At 41.1% G+C, this 20,690-nt stretch overlaps 1 protein-coding gene and 3 non-coding genes across 7 annotated transcripts; all 4 read left to right on the top strand.

Annotated features, from left to right (window-relative positions):
- The first annotated feature begins 6 nt into the window (after window positions 1-6).
- LOC145348091 (bromodomain-containing protein 2-like) lies at window positions 7-18,335 on the top strand. Of its 4 annotated transcripts, none has more exons than XM_080196231.1 (13): window positions 7-198; window positions 5,597-5,741; window positions 6,126-6,435; window positions 7,648-7,785; window positions 7,914-8,049; window positions 8,998-9,218; window positions 10,175-10,537; window positions 12,404-12,532; window positions 13,505-13,711; window positions 14,708-14,931; window positions 15,364-15,674; window positions 16,048-16,167; window positions 16,745-18,335. In XM_080196231.1, exons 3-13 carry the CDS (start codon window positions 6,205-6,207, stop codon window positions 16,882-16,884), a joined length of 2,220 nt encoding a protein of 739 aa, XP_080052357.1. In that variant the 5' UTR covers window positions 7-198; window positions 5,597-5,741; window positions 6,126-6,204; the 3' UTR covers window positions 16,885-18,335. The 4 variants fall into 4 exon arrangements, with proteins under 4 accessions (XP_080052357.1, XP_080052356.1, XP_080052358.1 ...); XM_080196232.1 differs by lacking the exon at window positions 7-198 and adding an exon at window positions 1,613-1,737; XM_080196230.1 differs by lacking the exon at window positions 5,597-5,741.
- On the top strand, window positions 6,806-6,935 carry LOC145348761 (small nucleolar RNA SNORD10). The gene has a single exon (XR_013888001.1). It is a non-coding gene; the product is annotated as a small nucleolar RNA SNORD10 (small nucleolar RNA).
- Window positions 8,720-8,857, top strand: LOC145348760 (small nucleolar RNA SNORD10). The gene has a single exon (XR_013888000.1). It is a non-coding gene; the product is annotated as a small nucleolar RNA SNORD10 (small nucleolar RNA).
- Window positions 15,156-15,250, top strand: LOC145348757 (small nucleolar SNORD12/SNORD106). Its single transcript, XR_013887998.1, has one exon. It is a non-coding gene; the product is annotated as a small nucleolar SNORD12/SNORD106 (small nucleolar RNA).
- Window positions 18,336-20,690: the final 2,355 nt, after the last annotated feature.

The raw sequence follows: 20,690 nt of genomic DNA, 5'->3' as shown, positions 1-20,690 counted from the left end.
GCGTCACGTGACCGGAGGCGGCCAATGGGCGGGCGCCTGCGGGGCGATCGCTGACGTAGCCGGAGATTTTCTTTGTTAACATTTTGTGGAAAATGGAGGACAAAAGGCGGTTAAAAGCGGCCTCCCGGAGCAGGGCTCGACGCAGGGGACGGAAGAGGATGCGGCCTAAGCGCTGGGAGCTCGGCCGTAGGGCGAAAGGTGAGAAATGGGCTCAATTTCAGGCTGAGTTGTCGGCGAGGGGAGGCTGCGGGGTCATGTGACCGGCCGCAGCCAATTAGCCGTCGAGCTGGCGAAGCAGCAGCCGTTAGGAAATGGAAGCTAGAGGAAGATTTCAAACCCAGTTCCAAATTCCTGACAGCTCAACCGAATTTAACGGTGCAAAACAAACTCCACCAAAAACCATCTACCCTTTAAAAATACCCCGGGCCGCTTCTTCCGCAATATCACTTATTGGCAGTAAATTGTGCGGGGAAGGGGGTCGATTATTTTTGAAAAAAATGAAAAAGGAACAAAATTTCAGTGTTTGAAAACTTAACCCGCAATTTTGTGGATTTTAAGTAAATTCGTCAGGCTTTCAGGGAGTTGGCTGATGCAACTTGGGGAGAGGGGATGGGGGAAAGGAAAGTATAAACTAATTAAATCAATCAACCTTTTGTTTTCAAAATATTTCTTGACCTAATTTCAAGTTAGCCAAGAGCAGTTGGAAAGGTGCCTTCATGATCTGGGAACTTGTTTTTCTGACTGGTTGGGTTTGCGTTGTTGGCTTTCAGGTTTTTTGGAGGTGGAGGTTTGGTGATTATCTTCTTATCCCTCCCCCCGACACAATGTCCCTTTTCTCCTTTGGAGGGGAGTAACAGGATGAGTTGGCTGCTTAGAGCTGTTTGCCACATATTCCCTTCCTCCGCCCCTCTCTCTTTGCCCACTGGCAGTCTTGTTGTGTGCGCGGTGTGGTTGTGTATTTTTTTTGCTGTGTAATGTTACCAAAGATGGCGGCGGGCTTGTGTTTTGCAGCCTGAGGCCTGGTCCCAGCTGGCACCGCCTGTTGCATTGCCTGATTGCTGGCTTATTCTGCAGCAGCCGGCGCTACTCACACTCATGTTGATGGGGTAGAGAGGGGCTCGGGGGACTTACCTATTGTTGGTTCCCCCCACCCCGGTTTTTACTGGGTAAAGGACAACGACTGGGGGAGGGGTCGTTATGTTAATCCTTTCGAGGAGTGAAATCCTCCTCTTGGTGGGCTGAGTGTTTTGTTTCCTTTTTCCCTCCTCTCCAGTGTTTGAATGTGGAAAGGTAGGGGTTTCGGCTCCGGCTTCAGTATCCCTGACCCCCCCTTTCCCCCCCTTTCCCCCCCCCAAATATGTTTGTGTGTCCCCTCCCTGTTGTGTAATGGCTGACTTGTCCTTTCTCTCCCTCTCGGCTGACGGCGGCCACCGGCCTGGCCGCGTGACTCGCCCGTCGCGGCCAATCGTGGCGCGCCCGGCCGCGGGGCCCGCGCTCACGTGTCGCTCCTCGGCCAATGGCGGTCGGCGGCGTGTGACGGGCAGGCGGGTCGCCCTGCGGTACCGGCCAATCAGCAGTGGCGGCCGGGCACTGGGCGGTATAAAAGGGGGGCTGGAGCGTCGCGGCGCCATTTGCTTTTGCCGAAACCGGAGAGGGAGAGACGTGGGGGAGAGAACCGAGTGGACGCGCAATCAGGCGGCATCTGATGGAAACGGCCACTCATCCGGGGCTCGACAGGTACGGCAGAGCAGTGCAGATCTCCGGCCGTGTTTTGGAAGCAGTATTGAAGAGAAATGCAAGGGCAAGCAGGCAGAAAATCCCGGAGGCGGAGAGAGAGAGAGTACCCAGGGAGCAGGAGCAGGCCCGGCAGCCGGGGCCGCCATTTTCTGCCATTCACAAACAGTATACATACAGTACACATCCGGGCTGGGATGCAGGGGAGCGGGGATTCACTGAACTGGGGAACAGGAGAAAGGCGAAATTCAAAATAATAAATTATAATCATTTCCAACTATTTATATTCATCTGTCCACAAGTGTACTTTTGCAAATGTGGATTTTTTATTTTATTCTGAACCGTAATTCTAAATTTTTGTTCTATAACTTCAGTGCTGCTTACACCATATCCCTATTAAAGGTTCGATTTTGACTAATATTCACAGGATAACAACGTTTTTATAAAATCTACAATTCTCTAGTTTTTTTTGTATGTTGCATAAGTTCAGTAATTTGAATGAATTGCAGGAGTTCTGTCACCATTGACGTGCTTTTGCCCATCTTTTCGACTGTTGGAAAAACAGCCATGCTGTGTATTTTTGGGAGGGATGCTCCAAATGTAAACAGAACAAAACGGGTTTCATTTAATGTTTAATAGACCCTTTACCATTCCTGGACGTGGGTGATTTGAGAATCTAGTGATAAATAGTTACCGTTTAAATTTAAACGGTGTATCATTGGTACGCAGCACTTTTAATGGGAATACCCATAGGCTCAAGTACACAAATTTCAAGATTATGAACAGTTACTAAGAGAATACTGCAAGTCAAGGTTCAATAGTATGCTGTATCATCTGTGTTCAACTATTTGCATTGTACTTCTATTTATCTCTTAAATTAAAATTTTTCAAGCTGGTCTGTTGAGCTGTTTCATTCTTATTTTGATTTATTTTGAATTTCGGTATTAGTTACATTAGTTGTTGTAAACAAATGCATGATAATGTAATTTATAGGTTCAGTACAGATTGTCTTAAATACAGGAGAGAGTTATCTTTTGGGCAATCAATATTTGGAACTGTTCTTGAGGGAAGGAGGGAGGGGCTCCAGGACCAAGTAGCCATGTGGAAATGTAGCTGATGTCACTTGTAGCAGAGTGGGTGTGTAGCAGGGCATTAGATGTTGTGCTGAGTTTTTCTGTCTCACCCAAGTTTTAACTGTATTTGACCAGTTACCAATGTGGGTACACTACATCTGTTTTTACAGCTATACAAACAATTTCCCCAAGATACATGCAGGTGTGCATACTCTCGGAGTTGAATGTGAGCAATATTAGATTGCCAAGTGGACAGCAAACATTAGGATGGAAAGGTAGCTTGCAATACTCATTCTCTACTTTTTTAAAAGCAATATTTCAACTGTTAATTGGGTTTGTTCTGTGCTGTGCCCCCCCACCAACTGCATCACCAAAACTGAGGTGCAGGAACAGCAAACCTATCTTTTAAGCAAGGATTCATAACATTTACAATTTTCTATCTTTATTTTCCCTCACATTTCTTTAAAAACATTTTTTTTTGTTCTGATTCACCAGTGCAAGCACTAGATTTAGCCTGATGTGTGTATTTTATCTGCATTGCTCTTTGGTTCAGGGTTTGGTAATTCACAATGAGTATAGGTGAACATTTCCTTTTATTTCATTTCTTTTTAATTTTTTTCTGATAGTAACCCTATTTTGTAGCTCTCCATGCTCCCCTCTATGTTTACTAAATGCTTACAGTCCTGAAGTTTTGTAATTTCATGCACCATAAATTTTAATTTCACTCTGATCAGCTTGAAACTTTTTATTTTTAGCCCATTATTGACTCTAATTCCATCTTTTTAGCTTTAGTAAATACAAGATGAGTCTAAATAGCACGTCATAAGTCGATTGTGGATCCCATATGATCCTGTGCAATCTGATTGTTGACTTAGTCAAGATACTGAATGTGCATCCACATAGACTGACAAATAAATTCCGGGACTGGAATTCCAACTGGAAATGTTCACCATGGATGACTTCAGATTTTTGTTAAAACAAAACAAATTCACTATTGATTCTTACAATTTGGAATCGTACACTGAAAAAAATGGGTGTTAGTTTCCTTAAGAGGTTAGACTTCGGCTGCAGCTTTTAGTAGGGGATGGGAATTGCATTCGTCCAGGCAGTTACTGATTACATTCTTGATACCTCAACTGTTTTGGAGGATGAAAAATCTTGTATTTGCTGAAGCAGTTGCTTTTGGCAAAAAAAGCTCTCGCTGTGCTAAGTCATTGGAGTTGCAAATGGGCCTCTGCATTTCTTTAAACATTGCTATTGCATCGTCTGGTAGGACTGGACAGATGGTCTTGCCGACTGCTGAAGAGACGAGCTGCAATGGGAAGACTGCAGTCGTTGAGATGTGCACAAGCCAATTCAATGGCACTGATTCTAATACTTAGTACTTCTATGCAACATGTTGCATACTTTAACTATAAAGGAGAATTATTGTGAATTGATGCAAATTAGATTGATTTGACTGGCAGAAACATGCATGGAGCTGGTTAGTTTAATATACCAGTGACTTTGTTACACTTGCCAGGGGATTCATCAGTTCATTCATTCAAAGACTAATGATGGATGAAACAATTCTCATAGCACTTTGGCTAAGAGTGGTGTTTCTCTTAGAGGCTTCTGGTTTGTTAAACAGTGCTACAGTGTTTCATATATTTGTACTGCAGTATTTTCAGGCTCCTTTGTAGCTGCTGTGAATATCAGGTACACCAAACATTTACAGTTTTTTCCTGTCTACGCAGAATAGCTGCTTTGTTCTGAGATGAACTATAGATTATGTCCAGAGTACCCATATAGGGTTTGCTACTCACTAGCTTTGGCAGATAGTGACTGGATAATCTGAGAAATTTGTACTTCTACTGCACCTACTGTTGTACTTCACCTTTCTGTTGGTCATACAGCAAAGTGAGAACTGTTTGCTTCAGAGTATTATGGTTTATTTTGAATTATTGCGCTGTCGTGGTAGGCTGCAAGATTCACCATGGAATTGAGCTTTTAAACATTGATGGAATCCAGTTTTTCTTTGACTCTCTCATCCCTGTATGTGTTTTTAAGCATGGAATGCATTAACTGCAGTAATGAGTCATCCATCAATTTAAAAGAAAACTATTGATCATGTTTGTGAAGAAATCTATAGCAATCTTTTCCCCTTGTTCCTGCTTTAAAAGATTAATTGTTATTAACCATTGGAAATGCATTATTATAAATGCATCAAAGTTACCTCAAGCATTTTTGCCTGAAATGAAAGCTTGGAATTTGGATGATGTATAGACAGTCAGGAATTGCACTTGTAAGGCATTTCCATTTTTGAGTAGTTTGGTAAATATTGCAACCTGTTGACTTTGTTTGGAGAAGAGGAATAATGGATGTTTGAGTGACGTGAGTGAGGAACCAACTTTGCTAAAATATGGAATTTTACCATTAATGACCCTATTTTCTTTTTTGTGGGGGCCATAGTTCTCCTGAATCTTCCTTGGATTGTGAGCAAGTAATACTATGTACTCAGTGTCTTACCATGTGCAAATTCTGCTTTTATGATTCATTGTAGTCTGAGTTGCCAATTTTTTTCCTGTGACTCTGGAGGTGCTTGGTCTGGTTCCTGGAAGTCATGCCTGGTGTGACTTCTTGTAATGACAATTAATTCACACTGGTCATGGTACTATCCTTGCTGATAAATGGTCAGAAGGATTACTGAGTACTGACATGTACTTTGTGGGCAGTTAAAAGTGACAAATGAAATGCTGCTGCTTTCAAAAAGGTGTTTGAACATTTTGTATTTTTTTTGTTTCTTATAGCAAAATTTCCCATGACGAACTTAGAGTTATCAGGACTGAACAGTACTGACGGCAGAGAAGACGATCTACAGCCAGGCCTTTTATGTAGTTTCCTGTCTATAGGGATCCTCAGAAAATCAAGCAACTGTTAGCCTGATTTCTAGTGGTTGGTATTTTTTATTTTATTTTATTATTTTTGCACCAGTAGAACTCAGTCAGGTTGGAGAAGTAGTTTCCATCAAGCTGATAGCAATAAAACTGTGGGAGTGGATGTCTGGGGTTCCTTATGGTAAATGGGGTCTTGCGAATATGGTCCGCATGGCATTGTGTTCCCTGGCGCAATGTGCAGTGTAGATGTGGCATTTACGCATGATGGGAGGAGGGACAGTTTGGACATCTTGAAAGCGAACATGATCCTTATGACATTAAATATACCTTGGAGTCTGGATGTATCAGTCTAAATAGGTACAGTCAGATAATTTTGTAAATTTTAGAGCTGCATTAGGATGTTTAATGCAGTGCGTATTGAGTTGTTTTTCTTTTATTGAAGGTTGCAGGGGGACACTGGTAATGGGATAACTGGCCTGTCTGCTGATCCAGGGTCTGGGAAGCGCATCCGGAAGCCATCTATGCTGTATGAAGATTTTGAGAGTCCCACCATGTCCATGTCTACTTCAATTCATTCTCAGAACAATTTTGTAATTAGTCCCCCTCCACCTGAGGTATCCAATCCCAAGAAACCTGGACGAATGACTAATCAGGTCCAGTACATGCAGAAAGTGCTTATGAAAGCTCTTTGGAAACACCAGTTTGCGTGGCCGTTCTACCAGCCAGTGGATGCAGTAAAACTCAGTCTCCCGGTGAGTGAGGGATACCTGTGGGCAAGTTATGTGCTGAAGTATGATGAAATAAGTGACAAGTAACGTGAAATGTTTATAAACATTGCTCTTATTAAATGTGCATCCATGTAGAATGACAAATAAATTCCAGGACTGGGATTCCACCTAGAAATGTTTATCATGGAAAGTTTCTGATTTTTGTTAAAACAAATTAACATCATTAAACATTTATGACTGGCTAAGTAGATCTATTATATAGATTAAAGAAAGTTTAATTGCTTTAGATTGCTTTGTCCATGCTGACATGGCTATCCATGTTAAAATGCAGCAAAGTTCCATTTTCTTAAAGGGTGGTACTTTTGGAAGAGGAAGGGCCTTATTGCACTACGCTGTATTGTGATGATCACGTGTGTCAGCTGATCCCAGAGTTTGCCAGGTGACTGGCTGCTTGCTGACATTCTGTCTGAATAATATTTGGTTACTGGAAGGTTTTGGGAATATGATCATGCTCTTTTGAAAACTGTTTCTGCATATATGGTAGGTCATTTAGTTTAGAAGTTAGATTCTTTTGGAGTGATATTGCTATTGGAAACTTGTAAAATGGATCCTTGTGTTTCATTTTGTTTTACTAATGTGATTGCCAGTTTAGAACAAGTTCTTGTGCTAGCTTTGCCTTAGTTTACACTTCTGTCCATTGTAACATTTTTGCAAATCAACATCAAGTATGATTTCTAACCTATATTCAATTAACTAATATCTGAGAATGACATTGGTGATAACAACACCATTTGTCTCCCAACTGCTGAATAGTTTAGTTTTATATTCCTGGTCCTGATTTGAATTAGCAAAAATATTCTGCAATCCTGTGATGATACAGTGTTTCTTTTTTAAAGAATAAGCAATGTGGGCGAAGTTACCTGATAGTGTTCTTTTCAGAATGTTAGATACTTCTGAATGTGGTCACTTAGGAAAGGTGGCAGTCAACTTCAAAAAAATGCAGTACTCCCTCAGATTGTAATGTCAGCTTAGAATACACTCAATAGGATAAGATATAAACCTACAATAATGGGAGTAATGCACTTGACTTTTTTTGTGATTCATGTAGTAATTGAGATTCTGTATCTTGTGATTTGGATAGAGCTACTGGGTTTGACATCTGTGTTCTTATGCTTACGCAGTATAATATCTGGGCAGCTTTATCAAGAAACCCTACTAAACCTTGTTCTATTCCAGGATTATCACAAGATAATCAAGCAACCAATGGACATGGGCACCATCAAGAAGCGTTTAGAAAATAATTATTATTGGAGTGCCAGTGAGTGCATGCAAGACTTCAATACAATGTTTACTAACTGTTACATTTACAACAAGGTAAATATGTCTCTGTTAATTGGTGCTTTTTATTAACCTACATGCTTTTTTTGCATATTTTAATTGTTATAAAAATGCCAGTAAATAAATAGTCCTTGATACTGATTTCAATAACTTGTTGTGCACAGCCCACGGATGACATTGTGCTGATGGCTCAGACTCTGGAAAAGCTTTTCCTACAGAAGGTGGCGCAGATGCCTCAGGAAGAAGTAGAACTAACACCTGCACCAAAATCAAAGCAGTCAAAGGGCCGTAAAACGGGAGGTAATAACGCACTGGGATGGGGCGGTGGGTATCGTGTTAATTTTGTGCACAAATACTAGTGCTGTGGATTGTGACACCTAGTGCAGAATTTCTATCCAGATTTGGAAGTTAGCAGTCCTTTTCTGTGTTTGGAAAATGGCTGGTGGCCCTTGTGGCTATTATGTAATACGTAATGGGACAGCCTGAGTGTTTTCAGTATTGGTACTGATTGTACGTCGCAATTGGTGAAAAGCAAACTTGACACTCCTGTGGTTTGTTGTGGCTCTTTTTGAGAGTTAGGATAGAACGATGCCCACTATATTCTTACAGGTTGTCATAAACTAATTTTCAGCCTTTGTGACCCACACATCTAGACAATGTTCATTTCAACGTGAATCTCCTTTTACTGTTGTTAGATCAAAATTCCAAAACTCCCTCCCTAACAGCACTGGGTGTACCTACATCACATGGACTGCAGCAGCACAATCAACAAGGCAGCTCACCAGCACTTTCTCAAGCACAATGGGGATGGGCAACAAATATTGTCGCAACCAGCAACTCCCGCATCCCTTGGAGGAAAAAATAAAGATCAGCATGCACAATCTGCTTTCCATAATCAGAAGTTTTAATCAAAATGGAAATATATTGCTTGTTGCTAGTGGGATTGGGAGGGGCTATATTGCACTGTGCCATTTTGTGATGATCACATGCGTGTCAACTGATCCCAGCAGTTATCTGGTAGCTGGCACCTTACTGATGTTTTATCAGTGACTGATGCTGATTGCTGGAGAATCCTGGGAGTATGATCATGCTTTTCACTTCTGAAAATGGTTGCTATGTTGATGAGACTTTGGGAATAAGCAGAAAACTAGTTTAAAGCAAAACTCACACTTTTTTGCATCTAATTTAAATGGTGGTTTCCATTATAGTAAAGTGAAAACTCGGGTGCTGATGGGTTCTTTTTCACAGGGGTGCCATCTATCCCAGGAGGAGTGACCATGTCTCAGGTCCCAATGGTATCATCGGTGTCTCAGCCAACAGCCTACTCTCCTCCGACACCAGAAGTGCCCACACCTATTCTTGATGTATCTCAGACGTCAGTCATCTCTACACCAATTGTGCATAAGCCTTCGCATTCACCCCCTCAGTCTGTGTTGGCTGTACCACCCCCTGCACAGCCTGTCACCAAGGTAAGCAGGGCTCTCTGCTGTGAGACAATACCTGCATAAATTAAGTTTTTTGCTGTCACAGTGTGGCCCAATAGAATTTTGATATTTTGAGAATTAGCAGTCTTAAAATAAACTGCCAGCTAATTTAATGTGGTGGTTCTGATAACTTGGGAGTATATTGTCAGCTTGTTCTACTTGACTGTTGTACTGAGAAGGTTTAACAACCTGGCCACTTTCAAAAGAATGTTAAGAATGCCTTTCCAGGGTGGGGTTTTGATCTGAATTGTTTCTGGAAGTAGTGGGAAGAATGTCTTGCTGTGGGGGTGGAAGTGAATGAACGACATATCCAGTAATCTAGATTATGCCCTGTAAGTAGTGTTTTTGATGTCGAATTCACTTGATTTAGATTCTGAAGTGCCTTGTAAGTGGTGGATGAACCTGGTTTTGAGTACTAAGGAATAGAATCATTTTTAATTGGTATAAGTGAGATTTTTTTAACCATGACATATTAATACCCTCTTCTTTTGCAGGTGTGTTTTGATAAGTTCCCAGTTGGATGGGATATTGTTTTTCCTCTGCTGGGTGTATACTATAACTACGTCAGCACAACTGAGTAATTGTCAGCCAGTTGTTTCAAATATTTAAATGGTACTAGTGCAGTTGATAGGCAGACCCTATTGCCTGTATCAGTTTGAACTGCATCAGGCATTGTGGTGTACTGGGAATTCTGTTCACAGTCTAGAACCTGCTTTTTTTTATGTGATGTAAGCATGATAAAGCAGTGCCCAGTGGCACAAAGATGGTAATATCTGCAACTTCCACGCTATACTTTGAAAGATCTCTGGATAAGTTGTAGCATTTTTCATATTTAGTACTCTACTTAAAGCAAAGCAAGCATTTGGAGAGCAGATTGTCTCCATGTTGGGATTGTGAGAAATGATGACATGATTGTAGCGAGTAATGTTTTTCTCTTGCAGAAGAAAGGCGTGAAGAGGAAAGCAGATACAACAACTCCAACCACTTCTGTTGTCACCACGAGTGGGGAGTCATCTCCATCAGTAGCTGAAAGTAAGGCTGCAAAAATTCCAGTTAGGCGGGAAAGTGGCAGACCGATCAAACCGCCAAAGAAAGACTTGCCAGACTCCCAGCAACACCAGAGTTCAAAGAAAGGCAAATTGAGTGAACAGTTGAAGTACTGTAATGGCATCTTAAAAGAGCTGCTTTCGAAGAAGCATGCCGCATATGCCTGGCCCTTTTATAAACCTGTGGATGCCAAAGCCCTTGGGCTTCACGACTACCATGATATAATCAAGCATCCCATGGACCTGAGCACTATCAAAGTATGTCACGTCCAAGCAACAAATTGTTTTAACACCATACCACTTGTACACGGATACAGTGAAACCTGTACATTAAACTGACTCCTTTCTTCATGGTGCTCTTTCCCAGCCAAGGGCTTTACTCTGAGTCAATTATCTCTAATATCTGGAGTAAGCAGCCGTCTGCCTTGAGGTCACATTTGCTGCTTCTAACAATAAGAAACTAGCAATTATAAGGGAATGGAACATGCACCTGGATTAATCGACATTTAACATTGACTCCAAAATAGTAAATTTTCAGCATGGCTGGGTTGAGCTGTAATACTACCAGGATTCAGATACTGTTTTTCTTCAGTCTTAAAAGTGACTGCTAAATGCAGGTTTCACTGTACCATATAACTGAACCACTCCCATAGCTACTGCAGAGTAAATATGGAGAGGAGAAATGTCATGTTGTGCTTCTGATGTTGGGTTAGGGAATCTGCATATTTATTTGCTCATATGCATTTTAAATGACTTATTTGGACAGGTAACAGTGAAACATTTCCAGTACTTGTTCAGATCCTCTTTTACTGCCTTTGGACATCGCAACATTCCCCAACCGAATGAACAACTAACATCAGTTACAGCACTAGAAGAATCCCTGGTCCATGACACCATAAATCATAGATGTGGGTAGCATTATTGGGATAATATCCCTTGAGATCCGTTAAACTCATTTATTATTGCATGTATTTTTAAACATCGGTAGAAACTGCTGAACTTGTAGAAGAAGCATTGAAATTCTCAATAATGGAGCAGAAGCTTGAGTCGCCTGTTGGATACTTAAGCAGGTAGCTGCTGTAGTCCAGCATTGAATTGCAAACTCTAGCACACAATTCTGGTTTGTAAATATGTAGAAGATTGGCCTCTAGTAGGTCAGCTCTGTCTTGTTCTCACCTGATATCTGGTGCCATCTCATATCGCTGAGGAGGGATTGCCAGTTTGCTTGTGGGCCTTTGCTACACACTTTAATGGCACGTGGAGATTGTTATATGTTTTGGACTGATTTTACTTGTATTATGGCTAATTGCCAAGTTACATGGCTAATTGGGAATTTTGCTTATGTTCTGCCACTTAGAATGTGGTGGTTAGGATCCCATTTAATACTGACGATCATCTAGGCCTCTAGATTGCTCCTGATGCTGTACTAATTTTGAGGCTTTTCTGTAAAATGTGGTGGCGAACTGAAATTCACTGCTGTTGCACCTCATTGCATATCAGATGTTGAACATCCAGTCACTAAAATTCATGAGTTGTCCTAGCATTGTATTTCCCCAGTACATAAATCTAATGATGTGGAGATGCTGGCATTGGACTGGGTGGGCATAGTAAAAAGTCTCAAGGTTAAAATCCAACAGATTTGTTTGGTATCACAAGCTTTCATTGCTCCTTTGTTAGGTGAATGGTCACTTGATGAAGGAGCAGCACTTCAAAAGCTCATTATACCAAATAAACCTATTGGACTCTACCCTGGTGTTGCAGTATATCTGATTATGGAGAGGTGTGCAGTATGGCATCTGCAAGATAGTATTTGTCCTAAACTGCTCCACTTAATGGAAGCACTGTCCTTCTAAATGTGAAGTGAATTTGTACATCTTTAAAAAAGACACCTCTCAGTTGAATTATCAGCACAAATGATTTTCATTTCATGGAGTTGATGTATCTTTAATTGAGTAGAAAATATTCAAAAATGGTTGAATTCAGTGCTGTCATTGAATTGCTTGTACCCAAAAGGAGGGATAATTAATCCATTCAGCTTTGAGTTTTGGTGGGCTTTTGCTGCTAAATTCGCATTCTGATAATGGTGCAGCTTGATAATGACCTGTCTTGTATTTCCTCCTTTAGCGGAAGATGGATGAGCGGGAATATCAGGATGCACAAGAATTTGCAGCCGATGTGAGATTAATGTTCTCAAATTGTTACAAGTATAACCCGCCAGACCATGATGTGGTTGCCATGGCCAGAAAACTGCAGGTGCTTTAAGCCTTAGTACTTGAGAGAAATGTGTGTATGTTTCAAGTTTCTTCAGAATCTGCCACTGTTATGTGACTGCAAGGCGTTCAATTTCACTTGTTAAATTTTTAGCCCCAACTGTTAAGGATTTCAATCCTCTTAGGCTGACAGTGGTTTCAAATGCTACAAGAGTGATGTTTGTTCATTCATTGGTGGCAAGGTGGCACAGTGCTTAGCACTGCTGCCTCAAGGTGCCATGTGCTGGTTAGGTGCATTGGCCATGCTAAATTCTTCCTCAGTGTGCACAAACAAGTGCCAGAGTGTTGCAACCAGGGAATTTTCAGAATAACTTCATTGTAGCGTTAATGTAGGCCTAAGTAGGGTAGTTGACCATTTATGAATTGCAACTTACTATTCCCCACCAACCTATTTTCATCCAGTGTTAGTGTCGTGTGACTTAATGTTTGGAACATAGATTTTGTGAAGGGGTAGGCCTTCTAACCTGTTGCACCTTTGTGGTGTAAGATCACTGCTGATCTTATTGCAGTCTTTACTTTCCTATTTGCCCTCCATATCCCTCTTGTCTTAAACTCTACCTTGAATAAGTTCAACAATGCAACTTTCACTGTTTTCTGGGGAACGCTTTTCCACATACTAATGTGAGAAGTATTCCCACTTTTTTGCCTATAAATCTTTGGCTCTCCCAACACCCTCCAGACTTCTGCAACCTGAAGCCATATTCACTACATAAAATGAATTTTTCTGATCTGGCTCATTTTTCCTATAGGCAATGTGAATGGTATCCTTTGTCCTTTTCTCTGGGCAGTTTGGGCTAGATATAAACTTTGAATGTCTTGTTTGTGCTGATCACTATAAAAAGTGTTTAATACTTTGATAGCTTTCACTTCACTGTATTGAAATAGTTTCTTGGCTGTGTTAAGAGCGATGACCATCTTTTAATTGTATACTCAGATCTGTTCATTTTTGTATCAGGATGTCTTTGAATTCCGTTTTGCCAAGATGCCAGATGAGCCTATAGAATTTACACCTCCACCTGCACCAACTCCTCTTCCTCCTGTTGTGACCAAATCATCATCTGATTCTTCGAGTAACAGCAGCAGTGAGAGCTCGTCGGACACTGAGACCTCCGATGATTCAGAGGAAGAGCGAGCAAATCGTTTAGCAGAATTACAGGAGCAGGTAATCAGTAATCCTTTATTCTTAAATAACCTGGCTTCTTTTCCTTCTGTTGGGAGATGTCTTCCCTCCAAAATGGATTAATCACTGCTGGCTATGCTCTGGTTGTTGGTGGCTGGTGCTCTAGTTAGAAAAATGAAGATCAAACTGGAACTATGTTATCTCTAAACCCACAACCCTTCTCAGTTTAGAGAACTTGAAAGCCGTCTTCCTCAAGATTTAATTCTTTGTTATAACAAAAACTTATGGAGCACTGATTTTCACTATTACAAAAGTAACTTTTTAAGGGCATGACTGCCCTGTACAAGTGTAAATTACATCTGTGTATTACCCCAACGTGGTGGTCCGCACTACTGCCTCACAGCACAGGGGACGTGGGTTCAATTTCAGTCTTGGTGCACATTCTTCCATTGTCTGCATGGGTTTCCGCCAGGTACTTCAGTTTGCTCCCAGAGTCCAAAAATGTTCATGTTAAGTGTGTTGGCATGCTAAAATTACACCTTGTTAGGATATTAGCAGGGTAAATGCGTGTGGTATTGGGGATAAGGCCGGGGTAGCATGCTGAGTTGTGCAGATTTAATGGACTTCCTTCTGCATTGTAGAGATTCTGTGATTTTTGTAATGTGATATGGATGAAGGGGCAGCACAGTGGTTAGCACTGCTGCCTCAGTGCCAGGGAACTGGGTTCAATTCCTGGCTCAGGTCACTCTGTGTTTGCACATTTTCCCCGTGTCTGCCTGGGTTTCCTCCCATGGTCTCCCAAATCGTGCAGGTTAGGTGTATTGACTATGCTAAATTGATGTTTTAGTATCAGGGGATTAGCAAGGTAAATAATATCTGGTTACTGGTATTAGACCTGGGTGGGATTGTGGTCAGTGCAGACTTGGTGGGCCTCCTACACTAGGGATTCTATGATTAGAGGTTGTTGCACATGTGATCATGGCCTGTTAGAAAATTCTGAGCAAGTGGTGTAATGGGGTGATGTATTTCTTTCTCTAGCTAAGGGCTGTCCATGAGCAGTTAGCTGCCCTTTCACAGGCTCCTATGTCCAAACCAAAGAAAAAGCGGGACAAGAAAGAGAAGAAAGACAAAAAGAAGAGGAAAGATAAGCACAAGATGAAAGATGAGGAGGAAAAATCATCCAAACCATCCAAATCAAAAGCTGCGCCCAAGAAACAATCCAAGAAAGCATCTGGAGGCAGCAGTTCAGGGAGTAACAATAAGTAAGTGTTTTTGCATGCCTGCTGATGCCCAATACAATGATTTTATTTATTTGAGCATCAAAATGCTCCAGTTTGAGTACATGATAAATCTGGATTAGAGCAATTAATACAAATATTGAGATCTAAATACCATGGGATTGGTCAATCTATCTGTAAACACTGCAAAGTATCATTGCTGTATTGAGACATCGTCTAAACCTGATTTGTAAAACAAATAGCATTCAGTCACTGGCTTGATGACTATATTTTTTTCCCCCATCAGATCGACCATGTCGACATGCTATATTTTAAGCCAAGAATGTCTGATAGTGACAGTGACTGAATTCGTATGGCTCTCCCTTGTAAACTGCTTTATGAATGAGAGACTTGGATTTGCTTTAGAGTAAAGACAGCTTGATTTTAACTTTTCACTTTTGGATTTACTGTTCACAGGCAGCCCAAGAAAGTGAAGCAACCTCCCCCACCACCACCTCCACCTCCTCCGGGCTATGATTCAGAAGAAGAAGATAACTGCAGACCCATGACATATGATGAAAAACGACAGTTGAGCTTGGACATTAATAAACTGCCTGGCGACAAGTTGGGCCGTGTGGTACATATCATTCAGTCCCGAGAGCCGTCGCTTAGAGACTCCAACCCTGATGAGATTGAGATAGACTTTGAAACACTTAAACCATCCACCCTTCGGGAGCTTGAACGCTATGTTATGTCCTGTTTACGGAAGAAACCTCGGAAACCTTACTGTAAGTACAGGATGGGAACCTTTTTGATGTTCAGCTGTTATTCTAGGACCTTAACCTGGGTGATTTTGAGCCAGATGGTCTAGAATAATGCAGTTGTACTCCCGAACCAGTCAGTAGAATGCACAGGTCTCCTTGTTAGGTGAGAACTGTTGACAGAGTTCTATCAAGAGAATAGTGGCAAAGCACACATCGTACAAGTGAGATGGAGAAGTGGGTAGTGGCTGTTGTGGCACATGGAACAGTTGAGTCAAATGACTGAGCTGCAAATCTAAAGTAATTGATTGCAGAATATTTTAAAACCTGTGGTCACCAGTTTATTGACCTTGTCTCAAATTGGGAAATTATGTTACTAACTGTTGCCTTGATCTTCCAGCCAAGAAACAAGCAGGGAAGACCAAGGAAGAACTGGCTCTGGAAAAGAAAAAAGAGTTAGAAAAAAGGCTTCAGGATGTGAGCGGACAGTTGAACCCCAGTAAAAAACCTCCCAAGAAAGGTATTTGTTCGTCAATGATGGGGTGTTAGTAATTTGTAATGAAATACAGATGAGGATAAGTTAATATTGGGAGATACATATGTTTTCACTGTTAATCTCTAATTATGTGCATTCTTTAAATGTCTGAGTTTTTTTGCATTCTGTGTTTATAGCTGCTCTGGAATATTAAAATCGAGTTTCTGCTTATATACAATTTGCGTTTAATTAGGATTAACTGCCAGGTGAAGAGTAGACTGGAATGAACCTTCTAGATTAGAACCTGTTTTGGATTGACCTGAACTAAATCCTGAAATATTATTTTAAAACAGTTCTCAAGGGCAAGCAACTGACTTATCAGAAGATTGTGGATTTATTGGTTTTGGGGAAGAGTATGGAGATGGAGAGGCAGGGGTGGGCAGAGGGAAGGTAATGTAAAACTGTATGGGGTAAATGTGTTTGGAGAACTTTACTATCTCGACAACTTGGTTGAATATTTAAGAATTGTGCCTTTCTATGCATTCTGCAGCATAAGAATTGATGCTTCACATGAGTGGCTTAGAGTGGTTGAGAAACACTGATAAGCTTTCTCTCTTTGCAGCAACTGAAAAGCCAGATCCTGTTCAGCCAGTAGGTCCTTCACGCCTGAGTGCCAGCAGCAGCAGTTCTTCAGGATCTGACACTAGTAGCACTTCCAGTGGATCGAGTTCTTCAGACACCAGTGATTCTGACTCTGGTTAGAATTGGCAAATGCATTGGCAGGTTTCTGGCAGGGGAAGGGGGGAATTGGTGTAGGATTGGTTCGAACTAATCTGCAGGGTCGGACGAAGTATGAACCAGACTTTTGGGAGATGGCCTGTCCCCACTTGCCCGCCACTACTGACTGCAGTGTACATGGTTTGATGTGATTTGGTTTTTTATATAAAAAAAACTACACAAGCGATGCATCGCAAGGACAGACATGGTAGAGGATTGTACCACTCCCTTACATATCAGCTAGATCTCTTAACTCGTCTGTCCCAAAAACATGTGCCGTGTGCAAGGCCAAACAGGGGCCAAGGGGTATTCGAGGCTGAGGATTGGTTCCTTCTTGCTCTCAATGGTGGAAGGCAACTCGAGGTCAGAACAGAAGAAAGACTGCAGCCTCTAAACCCAGAACCCTCCTCTTTGTTGCATAAATCATGTGCAGGATCCAATGTGATATTTGTAGAGGGGTGAACAGCTTTGAACCCATGTGTAGTGTCACAGTAAGCAGTTTTATTTTTGTTTTGGAAGATTTTTCCAGTTTGAAAGCATTTTAAAGCTGTTGGTCTCTGAACTGTCACTCTGAAACCCATGTTATATAGCAATGTTCAGTGAAAGTATTGTTTTTCATACATATTTTAGTTCATTATATCTTTAAGATGGAGCACAATCCTTATGCACCGTCTTGACCTGTGTTCAGCCACTGTCCAGAGGCTACTGGCTCCTAGTTAGCATGGCAATTCGAGAAGCATTTTGAAAAGTCTGGCTGAACAGGAGCAGATACGCTAAGTTCTGCTCAATGCTTTATTTTACCAGTACATCCGATACTTGAATGCAGAGCAGTAATGCTGTAACCATGGTAGTGTTGGTCAGTGCACAGTCTGTAAGCAATTGCTTGATGTGCCTACCTTATTTTCCCCTCTTTTGGTTTGGACTAGGCTGATTGGATAGTCTTGCTGATTATCTTCTAATTGGTGCTCTGTCTTGTTCAGTTGCACGACTTGGCTTGGAGCGACGGATTGTTTTTAACGTGTACAGTTTAGTTGTAGTCTTCATTTCTGCAGAGGTTACAGGAAAAGCTGACAGCTGAATTTAATCTTTCTTTCATCCAGTTACCTGGTTTTATTTATTTTGTTACAAAATAATTATGTTTTATATTGTAAAGACTGAACCAATGTGCCTGTTGATGCAGGTCACAAGAGAGTGTAGAGTGAGATTTTAACAAGTATTGTATATACAAAGATGCACAATTGAGACGCATGTTTCTTAATGTAAAGGTGATTTTATTTTTTATCTTAATCTGTAAAGTTTTTTTCTACAGTCCGTTCCTCCGTTTTTTGTTATTTGTAGAATTGATCTCGTAGCAGTTAACAACTTGTATGTGACAATGTGTATTTGTTAAACCTTCAGTTCTCAAACCTGTACAGTAAAAATGTTCTTTAAAACTGTCCGTTGATAAAATTGATTTATTGGGATTAGATCTTTGTAAGAATAGAGTTCAGAACCATATATGTACTTGGGTGGGAAACTGAAAGATAATGTGTTTGCGATATGAACTCAAAAGGACAATATAGGAAGTTCTAGACACCAAACGAAAATATGTTTAAGATCAGGAAGATTTATAGTGTTCAAAATAGACCATGGTCAATATGCAGATTTTCTCCAGGAAGCCAACTCTGCATACTTTCCTTAATTATTTACGTGCACAATATTCAGTAGCTTTCATAATCTTTGACTTCAGTCATCATGATTAAAAGTAACTGGTTCTTCAATACACACTGAATCGTACAGCAGAGGAAATAATTTGGTTGAAGGGTCTGTGCCAACTCAAGTTACCAATACATCCTGTTCTTTCATCATCTGCATTTTCTCCCCTTCCCCTGCCCCCCAACCAACCCCTTTCTCTGTCAATCACTTGTGAAGGATCAGCAAATCCATGCTAGGTTTCATTTATTAGCCCATACATTTCCAGAATGCCAAACATTTTGTTCTGATTGTTGTCTCACTATTGACATGAGGCTAGCTGGCTGGCCTATAGTTGTTTGATTTATTCCTTTAACTTGTATAACATTTGCATTCTTAGTCCCTGGCATTATCTTTGTATCTAAAGAAGATAATATTCTGATCTGAGACATTGCAATTTGAATCTTTGACACAGGGTGGATCAGAACAGATGGCCTTTCAGGTCTGCTGATCAGTACCTGTTCTCACCCTGTCTGATATTGTTGTCTTCTGCTTTGCATTATTCTCTTCAGTGCAGACAAATACAAAGTATTGCAACTCTTTGACTAATATTTATCAAAAGGACTTTTTGTTTTGTATGCTCACTGCTAATTCTCAAAAGTTTTCGCATCTTAGTTTCTTTCTTGGATCTTTCTATACTGACTTGGTTCTGTTAATACGTGGATTATATTTGTCATAAAGATCTCCTTCTTGTTAAATGTATTTTGGGACTTGAGCTTTGAATTTCCTCCAAGTCTTCCATCATTCAATTATGGTTTTGCCTACCAGTTTATTGATTCCTAACACCTGGCCAGACCTGGCTGAAATTGGTCCTCCATCAGCTAAGTATTTTACACTTGAATGGTGCCTTTTCCTTCAGAACCATTCAAAATCTAATATTGCTGTCCATATTTTTATGTTCATTCCTGGGATGTGAGTATTGCTGGCTTTTATTAATTCATGGGATGTGGACAATACTGGCTAGGCCAGCATTTGTTGTTTTATCTCTAATTGCCCTTAAAAGTGATGGTGAGCTGCTTTCTTCACCTGCAGTTCAAGTGGTATAGTTTCATGCATTACTGTTGGGGAGGAAATCCAGGATTTTGATTTAGTGACATTGAAGGAATGGTGTTGCAAGTCAGGATGGTGACTGATATGAAGGGGAAAAAATGCTGGTGTTCCCATTGCATCTCTTGTCCTAGGTAGATTGGAATTAGATAGATTGGAAGCAGTGATAATGCTGTTTAATATCACGGGGAGATGGTTGCAATTTTTCTTGTTGGATATGGACATTACCTGGCACTTGTGATAATCCCTCACTAAAATGCTTGCCTCATTCATTCCCTACAACTAAATCCAACACACTTTCTGCCTGGTTGACTGTGTTAGCACTGATTGAAGACATTTCTCCACTGGTTTATCCAGGCAGTGGATAGAATGCAGAACTTATCATTGAGTAGTTGAGGTTGCAAGAATGGATGAATCTAGACAAAAGATAGAGTGAGAAGTAGGTGCATGTAGATAGTGCAGGAATGTAGAATGTATTCATCTTTGCATTTCCCCTGACACTATCCTGTCTATATTAGAATTTAAATCACCGGAATCAGACAGCGTAGAAGAGGCTCATCAGCCCATTGAGTTCGCACCACACACTGGAAACACCTGAATGCTCACCTAATCCCATCTGCCAGCACTTGGGGGGCCCATAGCCTTGAATGCTATAATGTGCCAAGTGCTCATCCAGATACTTTTTTAAAGAATGTGAAGCGACCTGCCTCCACCATCCCTACAGGCAGGACATCCCAGACAGTCACCACCACCTTGGTAAAACTTTTCCTCACAACCCACCTTAAATCTCCTACCCTAAACCTTGAACCTATGTCCTCTTGTGACTGACCCTTCAACTAAGGGGAATAGTTGCTCCTTATTCACTCTGTCCATGTCTTTCATAATCTTGTACACCCTTGGTCAGATTACCCCTCAGTCTTCTCTACTCCAATGAAAACCCAAGCCCAATCTCTTTTTCATAACTTAAGTGTTCCATTCCAGGCTGCATCCTGGTAAATCCCCTCCAGTGCAAT

This window comes from Carcharhinus amblyrhynchos, chromosome 9, assembly GCF_965287045.1.
Source record: "Carcharhinus amblyrhynchos chromosome 9, sCarAmb.v2.hapA, whole genome shotgun sequence".
Taxonomy (NCBI): Eukaryota; Metazoa; Chordata; class Chondrichthyes; order Carcharhiniformes; family Carcharhinidae; genus Carcharhinus; species Carcharhinus amblyrhynchos.
This window is presented reverse-complemented; position numbering and strand designations above follow the sequence as displayed.

Coding starts and splice junctions, on each gene's coding strand:
- LOC145348091 (XM_080196229.1), top strand. CDS start 1,706: ATGGAAACGGCCACTCATCCGGGGCTCGACAG. Junction 7,786..7,913: donor ACTGTTACATTTACAACAAG/GTAAATATGTCT, acceptor TGTTGTGCACAG/CCCACGGATGACATTGTGCT. Junction 12,533..13,504: donor CCATGGCCAGAAAACTGCAG/GTGCTTTAAGCC, acceptor TTTTTGTATCAG/GATGTCTTTGAATTCCGTTT.